This window comes from Corylus avellana, chromosome ca10, assembly GCF_901000735.1.
Source record: "Corylus avellana chromosome ca10, CavTom2PMs-1.0".
NCBI lineage: Eukaryota > Viridiplantae > Streptophyta > Magnoliopsida > Fagales > Betulaceae > Corylus > Corylus avellana.
In genome coordinates, this window is record NC_081550.1 from 16,909,821 (window position 1) to 16,925,701 (window position 15,881).

The 15,881-nt window shown below is 37.3% G+C and overlaps 2 protein-coding genes across 7 annotated transcripts in view; one reads left to right on the plus strand and one right to left on the minus strand.

Moving 5' to 3' along the window:
- The first annotated feature begins 68 nt into the window (after positions 1–68).
- LOC132163044 (BTB/POZ domain-containing protein At5g60050) lies at positions 69–7,101 on the plus strand. The gene is made up of 3 exons (XM_059573245.1): positions 69–118; positions 390–1,200; positions 5,879–7,101. The coding sequence occupies exons 1-3, from the start codon at positions 69–71 to the stop codon at positions 6,827–6,829; spliced, it is 1,812 nt and encodes a 603-aa protein (XP_059429228.1). The 3' UTR covers positions 6,830–7,101.
- Positions 7,102–11,770: 4,669 nt separating this feature from the next.
- LOC132163263 (DNA-directed RNA polymerase III subunit 1) overlaps positions 11,771–15,881 on the minus strand; it is a 45,110-nt gene continuing 40,999 nt past the window's right edge. For all 6 annotated transcript variants that reach the window (XM_059573478.1, XM_059573481.1, XM_059573475.1 and 3 more), the window contains 3 exons: positions 14,307–14,511; positions 13,829–14,031; positions 11,771–12,001 (listed from right to left, as the gene is read on the minus strand). In XM_059573478.1, the coding sequence (XP_059429461.1) occupies positions 11,950–12,001; positions 13,829–14,031; positions 14,307–14,511 (460 nt within the window). In that variant the 3' untranslated portion in view covers positions 11,771–11,949. The remainder of the gene's footprint in view (positions 12,002–13,828; positions 14,032–14,306; positions 14,512–15,881) is intronic.

Below are 15,881 nucleotides of genomic sequence, written 5' to 3' on the forward strand. Positions count from 1 at the left end.
ATTTTCAACGTTACTCTATCCTAATAAGCAGAGTAGTCTATAAGGGGAAGCTCAATTGACTGTAGATCATGCCTTATGAAGCGAGAGTCACTAGTTCGAATCTCCACTCCCCCATCTCGTGTGAACATATCAATAATAATAATAATAATAATAATAAGCGGAGTGAATTTTATCTAACGTTTATATTATTTATAAAGTTAAATAAGACTGCAGTAGGGAAGGTTTAAAAAAATGCATCAAAATATATATATATATATTTTTTTAAAAAAAACAAAACAAAAACATAAAAACAATGATTTGCTGAGAGATATAAATAAGAAAAAGAAAATTAATTTCCATAAAGCTGAGCGCACGTGGAAGAAATAATCCTTCCCTCGCTTTCTCTAAAGAACCGTTTTTTTGGGTAAATTTATAATCATACCGCTTTTCTTGGATCCCCTTTCCCTCACTCTCTCTCTCTCTCTCTCTCTCTCTCACACTCTGCGCTTGATTTCCAAGACTGAAACTCACACTCTGCGCTTGATTTCCAAGAAAATTTCAGTCTTTCTTGATTTCCCATTTTATCACTTCCGACGCTCCTCAAGTATCGATCTTCAAATGGCATTGAAATCCAGAGAGGTCTCGGCGATGATAAAGCAGGGATTCATCTCTGACCAAACGCTGTCGTTTTCGCCCTCAAGAACAACCACCGCCACCACCACCACTAGGGTTTACTCTCCGGCCTCGTCTCCCACCTCCAACACGCTCTTGTCCCCGCCGGCGTCGCCGTTCCCCTCGTCGCCGGCGCCTACTCAGCCCCCGGCTCGGCCCGCTCACTCCCAGACGCTTTACGAGATGATGTCCGACGAGCAACACCGCGAGTCTAGGCTCTCCGACGAGAAGCGCCGGAAGCTCCACGAACGCGTTGCGAGGCTCCTAGACGAAGCGCCGTTTCGGAACGCCCCCGGCGACGTGAGGCTGGCGGTGGTCGGCAGGGACGGGTTTCGCGTGTCGATGGACGTGCACAAGAGCGTGCTTGCTGAGAAGAGCCGGTTCTTCGCTGAGAAGCTGAAGCGGGACCGTGGGGTGTCCCACTCGGTGGAGATCAGTGACTGTGACGACGTGGAGGTATACGTGGAGGCCGTGCTGTTGATGTACTGCGAGGACTTGAAGAGGAGGTTGATGGGCGAGGAAGTTTCCAAGGTTTTGGGATTGCTCAAGGTACAATGGCTTTGCTCTTTCCTCGCTTTGTTTTGTTTCTTATTGTAAATGTTCTTTTTCTTTTTCCTTTTTGTGATTACTATTACCTTTTGTCTTTTTTTGTATTTGGTTGCTGAGGAAATCTTGGGAGGGATAATAGTTTTGGGGATACTGTTGTGTTTTGTGCTGTATGGGTTTTGTGTGGATGGATGGTGAAATTTCGTGTACGAATTAATGAAGTGAGGACCTCGGTTTGGAATGGAAGGCTTTTGGTTTTGACGTGGCTGGTGCTTTAATTATGATGTATTGTTTCTAATACTTTGTTTCAGGTGCTAAGATTATTGTAGCAAATTGAAGAACATGAGGTTTTGGATTTATGTTTTACTTGGTTGTTTAGTAGATGATTTCATTTTGTTGTTGAGAGGAATCACATATTGGTTTAAGTTTTTTAATCAAGCAGTTGGTTGTTCTCAGTAGCTTTTGCTGCCATTTGCTTTGACTAGGATTTTGTTATATCACCTATTACTTTGTCTGTGAAATTTTATGTAGAAAGATTTGATAGGAAAAATTATTTTAATCTTTGTTGTCTGAAGATGTATACTCTGTCTTCGCAATTGGTACTCATTAAAAATTTGGAGAGTAAGACTAAGTAATTCGTGACAATGTCAAAAGACGTTAAGGACCATTTTGGATCAAAGCATAAGTACCATTACACTTTATTTGGGCGATGAGGATTTGGGTGAAGTAGATGAAGAGAAAGCAGAAGATAAAGATGGAACAATATCTAGTCCTATAATAAAATTGAAAGCCACCATCTGCACAAGTACCTTCTCTGGATTGGTTCTTAAGCCCTAGATATCAACCCCTATATTTGCTCATATACGTGCGATTAGGTCATGTGAGTGCTGAAATATCTAAGACCCGACTGTCTTATTCATGGTGTGGTTGTGGCTTGCTTCAACTGTGGGCTGTGATACTTGCTACAAGTTGGACAAACATGACATGGAGGTGGCATTGGCATGACTAAAACTCATGCATGTGACCAATTAGCTAATTATAGGCAGGTTGCTGGGTAATTGTTATGGGTTGGAAACTAATTGTTTGTAGGCTTTGATGGGCTGATAGGTGCAATGGCCGTGCACATATGTAGGTCAGGTGGCAGAATAGTATTAGACTTGAGCTGAACAGTCTGTGGCAATTGCTTGCTAGAATCATTAGGCGGGCCTTGTGGTAGTGTGGCATGGTACCAAAGCAGTAACCAGTCGTTGGGGGTGTGACTGTGAGACCTAGAATGTTAGACCCACACCCTAGAATGTTAGTTCCACATTGGGCAAGCAGATTGCCTACATTGAGTAGGTGAACTATAAAGGTGCTTAAGGTGTTAAATCTGACATTGGTTCGTTACTAGGTGAGATTGGACTTAATAAATGATTTTAGGGAGCTTCAATTGTAATTTCAACTAGTTTTTTAGAGTGATAGCATAAATGTGGTTAGCGCATTTCCTGGGTTGTTACAAATTTTATCAAAACAACCTAGTAACATTGTGTGGCATTGGGGGCACTAAAGGATATGGGTCCTAATGAGGACATACAACATTAGTCCCACACCCTAGAATGTTAGTCCCTGACTGGGTGGGTGGACTGCCTACATTGAGTAGATGGATTATAAAGGTGTTCATGGATGTTAACTCTCATATTGATTACTTATTAGGTGAGACTTGCTTTATATGTGATTTTAGGGAACTCTTATTGTAATTTTGACTAGTATTTTTGAACTAATAGTGCAGGTGTGGTTAAAGTTATTTCTGGGTCCTTACAATGACATCATTCCAAAAATAGTTACTTGATCATTGCTGGGCCTAAGTGGTTGTGCATTTATGTTTAGTAGACCCTATTAAAGCTGTTGGGGGTGTCAATAGTAAGGATGCGGGTTGTTAGAACAAGAGAACAAGAGAACAAGAATAAAAAATAAAGTTCTGGTTGTTTCATTTGCTATGATTCTCATTTAAGGGTTGTCCCAAACGCAAGAAGTTGAATATTACTATTGCTGAGAGTGAAAAGAAGAATTTGGACTTTGAAAGCTTTTCTTGAATGATTCCACTGCGTTATACTGTCAATATATACACGAGTTATCATGGAAAAGTTTACAAGCAGGCAATGAAGTGAATTCTTTGATATTTGGAGGTATTGAAATGTAGGTTTGGTGTTTGACAAGAATAGTGCTATACAAGGTAGCGTTGTTGGCTATATGGATTCAATTTATGGTGATGATTTGGACATAAGGTTTCTTGTGGGATATGTGTTCACTCTCACTAGTCATGCTATCAGTTTTTTTTTTTAGACACCCAAAGAACCACTTTTCCTTCCAAGCTTAAACAAACGGATTCCTGTTATAGACAAAAAAGGCTCAGAAAATCGAGGTAGCAGAGAGCACATAAGCATCAGGAAACCAGAGATAGATTGTGCAGACAGATCTTGCTATCAGTTTTTTTTTTTTTTTTTTATAAGTAAATGATATAAATAAAAGTGCAGAGGGGCGCAACCCACATACACGGGAAGTATAAACAGTGAGCGCCTAAGAGGGACAAAAATAATATTAACAAGATCTTGCTATCAGTTGGAAGGCTATTTCCGTAGTCTATAGCAGCAGGCTCTACTAAAGAGGCAGATTATGTGGCATAGATAGACATAGTAAAAGAAGCCTTTTGGTTGAGAAGTTTGGTTTCTGATCTTGGCTTAGAGCAGGAGATGACTGTTGTATATTGTGATAGCTAGGGTACTGGAACAAGTAGATTGGTGTTAGACGCCACTTTATTTGTAATGCTGTGTCTCAAGGAGATATTATTGTGAAGAAAACTGCTACAACAAATAACATTGCATATTTGTCTAAGCAACTTCCATACTCAAGTTCCACTCCTTGAATTTGATTGATGTTTATAGTTTGTTATAATCCTTAGGAGCTTTGAGGAGGCTTTCTTGAAGGAGGCTTTTAAAAGAGATTTTGTGTTGTTAGGCTTGACAAAATTCGAGTTAATGTGAATATTGTGTAACTTGCCTCAAAAGTCTTGTAAATCCAACATTGAAAGGTAGAGAACGGTGTATATAATTTCTATTTAAAGGTGGTAATGCCACGTCAGTATGAAGAGAGTGATGAATTGTATCTCAAGCCCTATTTATAGATATTGGTGACTTCCATCGAAGTAGGGCTCTTTAAAAGATCTTTCCATGTGGGAGATTGAGATATATTTTGAGGTTTTTGGAGTATAATTAGGACTTAGTTGTACTTTTTTCTCATCACCACTATAGTTCGTCTTTTATGTTCCTTCACTTCAAAGGGATTTTTTTGTGGGGTGGAATTGGTGACGAGTTTAAGTTTCATTTAGTTAGTTGGTTGAAGATTTGTACTTCAATATCTTCTGGTGGTTTGGAGGTCAGAAATCTTGTTTAGTTTAATTGAACTCTGCTGGGAAAACTAAATATGATAGCACGGGGGAATGTTGGTGTTCTAAAGAGGTAGTGGAATCTTTTGGAGCGGGATTATGGGAATATTTTAGGAGGGGGTGGGGAGTCTTTTCCAGATTTGTTAGATTTGAGGTGGACGATGGGTAAAAGATTAGGTTTTGACATGATTTATGGTGTAGGGATCTGCCCCTAAAGGATACTTTTTTAAAACTATCTAGTACTGCGCGATGTTAGGAGGCATGAGTGGCAGATCATGCGCAGTTCTCTATTGGAAATCTTCAATGGAATTTATCATTTATTCGACCGGCGTAGGATTGAGAGGTTGATTTGTCACCTTTTTCTTTGATTGTTTATACATCGGGTTGAGACAAGGTGGTAAGGATAAAAATATGTTGAATCCCCTCCAAAAGGTGAAAGTTGGAAGTAAGATCCTTTTATCATGCATTATCCATTCTTGTTCGCTCCCATTTTCTTTGGAAGAGTATCTGGAGAGGTAAGATTTCTTAGAGAGTGGCATTCTTTGTGTGAACAATAGATCTAGGGAGGATCTTGACTTTGGATAACTTGAGGAAGAAAAGCCTCATAGTGGTAGACCTGTGTTGTATATGCAAGAGGAGCGGGGAGTCCATAGAGCTTCTTCTTCATTGTGAGGTGGCAAGAGAGTTATGGGTTGCATTGTTCCTTCATTTTGGTGTAGAGTTCGTTATGTGTAGAAAGGTAATAAAATTGTTGGCTAGTTGAAGAGGCCAGATAGGAAGTCGTAACATTTTAAAAGTGTGGAGGATGGCTTCTCTGTGCTGAATGTAGTGCATTTGGCGAGAGCATAAAGTAAGGAACTTTGAAGATCGCGAGATTTCGGTTATTGAAAAACCAATCTACACAGAGGGTAGATTCAAATTTTACATTACTTCTGATTTTCACTGATTTCTTGGCAAGAAGGGAATTGTAAAATGTGGTTACATCCTAGACTCTTTCTCAGACCTCACTAGGGCATAGACTAAAAAGTGAATACAAACTTCAAACTTCGTATATTCTATCTTGTTGCTTATAAGAAAATGAGTACTTTATCTAAGCTTCCAACTTTTTATTATCGCCAAAACAAGAAAGCAAGACTTAGCTATTTTGCTTTGGAAAACTTAAACTGCTCATAGTATTTCTGTATTGTCTGTATATAATACTGTAAAAAATCTCTCTTTTGTTTTTCCCTTTCTGAGTTTGCCGTAATTAAATATTTGTAGGTATCTGCAGCTATCATGTTTGATGCTGGGATTATGTCATGCTTGGAGTATTTGGAAGCTGTACCATGGTCTGAGGATGAAGAAGCAAAAGTTATATCTCATCTCAATCAACTTCAGCTTCATGACTCCGACACTGCAGTTCTGCTGAGAGTATCATCCGAACCATCTACTTCTACTAGATCTGATGACATATTCTTGAGATTGCTCAATGGTGTTCTACAAGCAAAAGATGATAAAGCTCGTCGAGAAATGAAATCTCTGATTTCTCGGTTACTTAGAGAAGATGCAGCCAATGATAGTAACAGGCTTGATGTCTCTAAGGATGTCCTTTATAATCTTTGTCATAGATGTCTTAGTTCTCTTATCCTATGCTTATCAGAAGCTACGTGCATGGATGAGAGGCGAGATCGAGGGGTTTTAATGGGTGAAATAGCTCGAGAGGCTGACAATATTCAGTGGATTGTGGATATTCTAGTTGACAAAAAAATGGGTGACGAATTTGTGAAATTATGGGCAGATCAGAAGGAGCTCGCCGTCCTCCATTCAAAAATCCCCACCATGTACAGGCATGAAATCAGCAGAATCACTGCGCAACTGTGCATTGCTATTGGGAGAGGACAGATATTGGTGCCGAAAGATGCCCGGTTTTCTTTGCTGTCTACATGGCTGGAACCTCTTTATGAAGACTTCGGATGGATGAGGAGGGCTTCTAGATCAGTTGATAAGAAGCTGGTTGAGGACGGATTGAGCCAAACAATTCTTACCCTGCCATTGCCACAGCAACAGGCTATCTTGCTTAATTGGTTTGATCGATTCCTTAACAAAGGATATGACTGCCCCAACATTCAGAGGGCTTTTGAGGTTTGGTGGAGAAGAGCCTTCATCAGACAACATGCAACTGAGCAGGATACTTCCCAGTTGCAAATAACTGTATGTGATTATCCAAATTGAAAGGTATGTTACCCTTACCCACCTCAAAGGTATGTGTACATAGGAAATGACTTTTTTTTTTCTTCATGTCAGCCTAGTTTTTTTTGTTTTTGTTTTTGTTTTTTTTTTTTCTGCTTTATTCCACTTGAATTTCCTATATTTCTTTTTCCTCTGAAAAAAAAAGGGAATATCTGAAAGATGCGGAGTCTACAATATAGAACAATGTATGGTGAGTGTAAGAAAAGTAATGAAAATTGTATGACAAGGCAAATCCATGCCTTGAGTTTCTGTTACGATTTTGCTATTTATTGGTAGAAAACTACTATGTCTTCCTTCTTCTTGCTAGAGAAGATATCTTGCTGCCTAAAGATGTGGAAGGCCTTTACATCTGTTGAAAGAAATTGATTGGCTCATTCTGCCACTACCCTAGCAAGAGAACATCCTATATATAAATTGGATTTAACCAATTTTCTGATTAGGGCATTTGGGGTATAGTATAAAAAGGACTTTGATCAGATATTATTACTGAGAAGGATATTTCCAGCAGCTTATTACAATTTGTATATTATCAAAACTGAAAGACATTAGCAAGTCAACAAGGTCCGACATCTATACATTTTTGAAATGATAAAAAAAGAAAAAGAAAAGAAAAGAAAAGAGTAATGTTATACTTCATACCAAAAGCACAGCACCACAATCACATTCTGCTATGTGGCATGGGTTAGTAGTCTTTAGTTGTATTATTATCTTTTTTATTTATTTATTTTTTATCAAACAAGAGATGATTTGAGGATTACTAACTCATGCCACGTCGGAATAGTGTGATTATGGTGCAAGGAATAACATTTCTCCAAAAAAGAAAGAGAACTTATACTAGACAATAGAAAAAGAGTAATGTTACTTTTCATACATATTTATTACATTAATTTCACATTGATTGGCGTGACTTATTTTAAGTGATTTTTCATGTTAGCCCACTTCAAAGATAAAAAAGAAAAATTACTCAAAACACGTCACATCAGTTGACAGTCAATGTGAAATGAGTTTAAAAAGTATTTTTTTTCTTCATGAAAAGTGGAGCTTAGCGCATTTACTTGAAGGATGATACATATTGTAACTTGAGATTTGTACAAGTTTCTGCTGGTGAGAAAGGGAGCAGCATACCCTTTATCTTCCCCTAAAAAAAAAAGGTTGGCCATAATTGAAAGTGCAAAAATTTTTCAAGGAAAGTTCACGAAGTAAGAATTAAAGAAATTTGATTGAAAATGGAGAAAAGCACCGTACATTAACTAAGATAGTCCACGTCATACCCTTTTATCTCATCAAGTCGACCCCCCAATGTACTTGAATGTGTTAAGATGTATTGACCCAACATGGTAAATACTTATAAAGCATCATCAATAATATGACAAACCAAACAAACCCTTAAACCAATTCAAAGCTACAATGTGAAGTTCAACTCAAGAAGGAAGTGAGAGAGCATTTAGAACTAGGGTTTCTAGTATAGTAAGAGTAAGGACATGTTTATTTAGGCACGAGTTTGCATGGAATACATAAACAACGTTGCATGCGTTTTCCTGCCTTTAACAACAATCTGAATAAAAAGGGGAAAACATCCAATGGACCACAAAACTCCAAATCAATTTAAAGCGACAAACACACATGTAACCCATGTTTCTTTACTCACAAAAAGATCACACAACCACCATATCCACTACATATATTTGCAATTAATTACTATTACATCCACCATCCACCAACAGAGCAAGACCCACATCCATAAATACCCACATACTTTTCACAAATCAACCACTTAGACACTAAAATTTACACTACAACAATGGTTTCAAACAATGAAAACATCACTCTGAGGATGACCCACAACTGACACTAAAAAATATATCTATGAAAAAGACAAATATTTTCAGTATATTTGTGGGTCGTTGCAAATATGATATGTGGGTCATTGTTTTCACAACAAAACACCCAACATACCAAAAGTGACACTCAAAATTGAAACTCAAAACCATTAATACTTGCAAAAAACTAGAACAGCAGCATATTTTGTAAAGGTTTTGTTGTCCTTTACTCACTACAAAAATTTATTTATTTTTGTCACAGGCCTGTAGTGACGTGTCAAGGCTGTTGACACGTTACTAACGGTTAGTAACGTGTCATTAGTAATGTGCTTGGCGGGTTAAAAAATCGGTCGTAAGTACTGGGAATTTAGTAACATATCAGTTAATGACACGTTACCTTTTAATAACGTGTTAAACTGGACACGTTACTACAATTTTGGTAACGTGTCAGAATTGACACGTTATCAAATGATAATGTGTCATAGTTGGCACGTTACCAAAATTATAGTTACGTGTCCAAGAGTACTCTTGAGTTTTTTTTAGTTGCTGGTTGTGTTTTGTAACACTAATTGGGATCCTAAAAGGTGTTATGTATTGCTGGTTGTGTTTTGTAACACTAATTGGGATCCTAAAAGGTGTTATGTATTCTTGTTTAGTATATGAAATTCTTATTCATCAAAAAAAAAAAAAAAAAGAACAATGGTTTTCGCAACAAAACACCCAACATACCAGAAGTGACACTCAAAATTGAAACTCAAAACCGCTAATACTTGCAAAAAACTAGAACAATAGCACTTTAACGAAATTAAATTCATGTTTGAACACAGTGACCCATGATTTATGCAGAAACTTTAATCGGTAGGTATCATCTCGCAAGCAATTCACATCTCTCGATTGCTATTCAAACCGTGGAGGATGGAAGAAGGATATATATATATATTTTTTCCCTCACACAATAGATCGACTAGCACCTCCAACTTAGGGATTTAGCCTAGATTTCTAATTTCCCTCCCCGTTTTTATTATTCACTTTGATTCTCTCGATCCCGAAAGATCCAAGGGGCTCTTCGGTAATATATCAAAACGGTGTGTTTTGATCCTACGTGTCACGTATGACACCTATGATTCCAATAAATGGTGTGTGGGTACATGTAATGTGAACTGGATGGCCGCAAAATGGTGCACTTTGTTTTTCGAAACGGTGCGCATGGTCTTGGATGGAGGGACACTACTCAATTTAAAATAAAGATGACGGAAAGGAAAAAAAACAAACTTTGAGGAGTTATCTCACAAATACCCAAAAGTTAAAATACTAAATAAAATGGAGCAAAAGCACAAAAGATGTTCTTTTACCCCCAACAATCCATCTATTACCTTTACCTCAAGGCTCTCACTAACAAATATCGGCAAGGGGAACAAACTTGTAGTTACGGCTTTCTCAAAAGGAATCCTTATGACGTTGAAATGAAATATTGAAATATGTTGAAATTTTGGATTGTTGTCCACTATGTTTTGTGAATTCATGGTTTTCTTTGTCCACTATGTTGGGAGGCAGGAGAAGTCTTGGTTTGTGGTATTGAAAGACACAAAGCCCGGTTAGTGGCCAAGGGCTTTTCATCAACAACCTGGTATAGACTTGATGACACCTTCTGTCCAGTTACCACAATCCGGATGTTGCTTTCCTTGGTTGTCACTTCTCGGTGGTGTATCAAACAAATAGACATACAAAATGCTTTCTTGCATGGCTATTTGAAGGAATTCATCATAATTTTCCAAGGGTTCGTTTGATAAACGATTTTGTTTCGGATTTGGTTTGATGCTGTAGCAAAAATTGATTGATGTGAAAAAAAGTAAGAATGTTTTTTTTTTTTTTTTTTAAGTGAAGAAGTAAGAATATTTAATATGGAAAAATGAAAAAAATTTTGTTTTGTAATGATTTTTAATTGGAATAGTAATAAAAAGTGATTAATGTGTTGTAAAAAGTAAGAGAATGTTGGAAAAATGAAAAAAAAAAAAAGGGATTTTTGTGCCTTTGCCTTTGCCAAACCGTTTACCAAATGGTGCCCAGATCATGTATGTCTACCTCTAAAAGCCATTTTATGGTTTTAAACAAGCCCTACAAGTATGGTTCTCACGGCTGAGCAACAAGTTATTGCAGCTTACATTTACGGCTTTAAAAGCTGATTGCTCCTTATCTTTCATTCGAAGAATTGATTATTGTATTTTTATTCTCATATATGTCTTCTTCCAGAGGTATAGATGATTTACCTGATAAGTTTCATTTGGATTTTGCTCTCAAGAATCTTGGTTTCTTTCAACTATTTTTTGGGGTGGAAGTTACCATGGTCTCAAATGGTTTGCTACTTTGGGTCTTTACAATACTTATTTTTCACTCAACCTAACATAATGTTTGCACTTAACAAAGTATGCCGGTTTATGCAGCAACCCATTGGGACTCACTAGATCGCCATTAAAAGTATACTTTGTTATGTAAAGAATATTGTTTCTTGTGGCCTCGTTATCCAACCTTAGCCTATCAAGATGCAGATTGGACAGGTTGTTTGGATGATTAGAAGTCCAACCAAGGTAATCGTATTTATTTGGGATCTAATTTGATATCATGGTAACAAAGCACGGTCTCTCGGCCTAGCATTGAGGCCGAGTACCAAGCTCTAGCCTTAGCGACAACGAAGCTCACATGGCTTTCTTCTCTTGGCTGAAATTGGTGTTTCTCAACTTCAATGTCCCATCCTTTGGCGTGACAACATTAAAGCTATCTATCTCTAGGCAAATCTGTTTAACTTGCCCGTACAAGGCATATAGAAATTGACATTCATTTTGTTCGAGAAAAAGTTGCCTCTCAATGTTTGTCCCTTACTGCTGAGTTTGAAGGGGGTGTTGAAAATTAGGTTCAAATAGGGTAGAAGTCTAAGTCAAAGCCAACCCCAACTCCTTATGTAGAAGATAAACATAGTAAGGAATAGGGTGGTGATTGAATTGATAGTTAACTTGAATTAAGTTCGCTTATGTTGTGTTCTTGTATGTGTCAAACTGTTGTATAGCTGGTTTTATTATAAATACACGTTAAACCCATGAAATATTAGTGAGGAGGAAAACACAAATTATCTTTGCTTTCACAAAAATGTCATAAATATATCAGTGGATAAAAAGTAATCGCTTTTATCAGTCTCTGTACATTTCTCAACCTTGATCAACTGCAACACTGCACATAGAAATGATCCCCAAACTATGCTCCACCACCTTGAAAACTTCGACTTGGAACTCAAGATAGAATTGCATTTGGCCGATAATCTAGTTTTGAAGGTAGAGTATCTCTGCACATAAGAAAATACAGTAGTAAGCTCAAAGCCTTTGGAGGGTACTCAAAACAAAACCTAGTTTGATGCTCAGCTCAAATTGCAAAATCAGTGCGCACCAGAAAACAAAGCATATGATGGTGAGAGCTCTCTATCCTTCCTAGTTAAACTCATTTAGCTAATATTTTCACATGAGATAGATAATTTGACGTAGCGGAAAACTAAGGTAACAAATCAAAGAGTAATGTCTTTGATTCTGCAAGGAGAAGTGTCTTCGTCTTCTACCCAAAAAGATAAAAACAAGCCTACAAGCTAAAAGAAAGATAAAACTTCGCAGAGTATTTGAGAGAAAATTCTTTGATTTGATAATAATTCCATTAGTTGAGTTTTACATAGTAAACAAGCCTATTTATAGAAGAGAAATACTTGTAAAGAAAGTAAACCTACTTCTAGTAGAGAAAGTAAACCTAATCCTAATAAGGAAAGGAAAATAGTTAAAGCAAATCTAACCCTATTAAAGGAAGAAAATAAAGTCCTAATAAAATAAAATACTAATATATAAAATTGACAATTAGCGGACATCGTGACAATCTTTCTTTTTGTACTTCCATTGTCTGATAACAGGTAAAATTCTGATCAAGCGACGTTGCTCTAATATTATTTTTGATATATATATTTTTTTAATTTTGTATTTACCAAAAATAAAGATAAATATCGTCTTACATCATAATTTCGGCATAATTATGTATTAACATCACTTTTGTTATCTATTTATTTGAGGGGAAAAAAAATAGATAGAAAGTCTTAGATCCAAGTAAACTCGTATATTAAATTTAAAAAATTGGAAAATGGGGCTTTAGGGCTTTACTGTTTTAAGTCACACATACAAAAGTACAAGGGTCCTAGCATATTGCCCCAAAAAAGAAAAGACTACGAATTTACAAAATATGTTTAGGGTATTTTGGGCAAAAGGTAGAAATAGATACGTAAGCATATATTTTCTGAAACATTCATTGTGTTCTAATGACATTTCTGTTGCATTAAGTACACCTTAACTACTGCCCTTGGTACACATTAACAAGACTCATCCAATATAAAGTTAGGTGCATGTATTCTGATAAGTTGCCATTTGTGGGTGCTGATAATTTAGCTATTATCAGCGCCTTCATGGGATCACCAGTGGTGGAAAATTACTACAAGTTCTGAGAATTCAGTTGCAATAAAGGCCGAGAAACAGTCTCCTAATCCCATTATCTAACAATCCTCACTGCCTATCGTCATCTTTTTGTTTATTCCTCTCCATCTATCTCTAAGATGTTTGGATTTTTCAAAACTCCATGGACATGTAGAAGATAAATGCTATACCCACTCAGACCAAGACATAACTTTTACTTGTTCAAATAACAATTAAGGTGAAGCAGGGTCAGGAACAACGAATCTCTTTATGATAAACAGATTCATTTTGCAAGTTTGTTATTACGGGTAGTTCCTACAAAGGATCGGACTAATGACATATACAATACTTGAATTTTCGATGTAGATGCTACATAGTTGGTTCTCATCCTTCAGAGACTACGAGTGTAATAGGAGCATCCGTTGACAAAAGGATCGCCCTAAGATGATCATCTCATGGCTATTGAGAATGAATCAAATCATGTTCTATTTCTCAATCTTTTTGACTTGCTCCTACAGAACCAAGGTCGAAAAGATGGAGAAAAATAGGTCATTCACAACCACTATATATTAAGTCATGCATATGGATCATTCGTGTGCAAGAAATGGGAGGTCATAAGTTGCATAAAAATCTAGCTTTGTATGACAGTATAATGAATACTGCATTTTTACCTTTGTTTAACTTTGAGCATTCCGGTGCCTATCGGCATTGGTATACCCATGATTATGCATTCAGTCACTCCTTCAATTCTGTCATCCCTGCCGTTTACAGAAGCACTGAAAAGATGATCTGATGTCTTCTCAAAAGAAGCCAGCATCAATATACTTTTTCCCATTTTTTGGATGCCAAATCTTGTGATTCCAAGCACATCACCCTGTTACAATAATCATCCATATATGAGCATATATCTGAACCATAACTACATGTTTAACACACCAAAGCATAATCTGAGTCAGTTGCTTTAAATTTAAGTTTCAGGTTATAAAACATACTACTCCCTCCATCCCAAATTGAGTGTCCATCTTCAAAAAGAAAAAAAAAAAAAAAATTCAAGTTTTTTGGCATTTTGGTCTCCATGTCATTTGCAACCAGGAGACTCATCATGTGAAAGAGGGAGTACAATGTTACAGGATGGGGAAAAGGACGCACCCTAAATGTCATCAAATCTGCTAAGAGCATCATATGGCGAATGTCGATGCTCATTCCATGACTTTCCATTGTATATTTTATCTCCTCGATAATACACTTCCTTGCAGCTTCAATGCCAAGTGTCTGGTGCACCTCAAGAACATGATTACTTGTTGTTTTACGTCCATCAATGCCCTCAGTGCCCATAACTTCTTTAAGACCCGTGCTAAAAAGATGCATAAAATATATTAAGATCAAATGAAAGAACAGCTTGTGACATACAGCAAAACAAAAGAAGTGACTATAATTGAGTACTATCTATTCCTATTGTGATGTTATGCAAGATGTCAAAAGATATGGCAAAAGCCTCTTGGTTTTCTTGCTTGCTATCATGGCAGAGTTGAAATTATCATCTGCCTTCATTTTTGACTAAACATTTCACATTCAACCAGAATAGTTACAATATTTAATACAAAATAACCAATTTCCATTGAGGCAGGTCAACCTAGTTGTTTCTCGACTAAAAAACTCAATCCCGAGTCACCATCAATCAAATAGTTAACGCCATCAACCAAGAGTTAATCTGTTTGCTATTTTCCACCTTGATCTCTCAATTCAGGATCTTTCTAATCCATCCAATGAAAACTAACTGTTAGGTTTTTGTAATTGGTTCATTCCGTGTGCAAAACTTATTTTCATGTTTTTGGGGATTGGGTAGTTGTGTACTTATGTCTAAAGTTGATGATGTTGAAGACTGCTTCAAGAAAACAAGTACAACAGCTGATGTCTTGACATAGACATAAGCTGTACGGACATGAGTAGCTCCATGGAGTCACCTGTTCTCTGGGCTGTCTGGACACAATGGCGGGCACTTGCTCTTGGGTTGGATGATGTTTGAACATGGGCATAGGCTGTCCAAGCATGAGCAGCTCCTGGGAGTTGCTTGTCCCCTGGGCTGTCCGGACATGGGTGTGGACATGAGCTCATGGTTAACTAATGTCTTAACATAAAATAAAATGGCCCAGCATGGGAAGCTTTGCTAGGTCAATTTGGCATTGATGTCCAGACAGGAAATAAAATGATCTGGACATGATGAAGACAGTACGCATATTTGGAAAGTGATGACCTGATACTAAGGACTCATGTCCGAACAAGGAAGACGGTTAGGTTAAGAGACCCTACCTTGCTTGTCCGGATGCCGCCACACAGAAACATAGTTTTCTGTCCAGTTAAAACCTGTTATGCCTCAGTCTCTACAGTTTCCATAGTTCTATTACACACGATTTTCATAGCTTCATAGACAGAGTTGAGAGGCTGGTTTCAAGTCCTCGGTCTGCTGCTATACAAGGATTTTGAGTTTGTGCCAAGAGTGTTGTTTGTGTGTCAAAGATTCTTGGAGTGAATCCAAGCCATAATGTTGCTACTGCACAATCTGCAGATTTTAAGAGGCTGGTTTCAAGTCCTTGGTGTGCTGCTATACAAGGATTTTGAGGTTTGTGCCAAGAGTGTTGTTTGTGTGTCAAAGACTCTTGGAGTGAATCCAAGCCATAATGTTGCTACTGCACAATCTGCGCATCAATTGAAGTCTACTGGTGT

What these genes read in the sequence shown, in the direction of transcription:
- LOC132163044 (XM_059573245.1), top strand. Translation starts at nt 69, where the DNA reads ATGCCTTATGAAGCGAGAGTCACTAGTTCGAATCTCCACTCCCCCATC. An exon ending in AATCTCCACTCCCCCATCTC is followed by an intron (nt 119 to 389) that starts GTGTGAACATAT and finishes CTTTCTCTAAAG; the next exon opens with AACCGTTTTTTTGGGTAAAT. An exon ending in AGGTTTTGGGATTGCTCAAG is followed by an intron (nt 1,201 to 5,878) that starts GTACAATGGCTT and finishes AAATATTTGTAG; the next exon opens with GTATCTGCAGCTATCATGTT.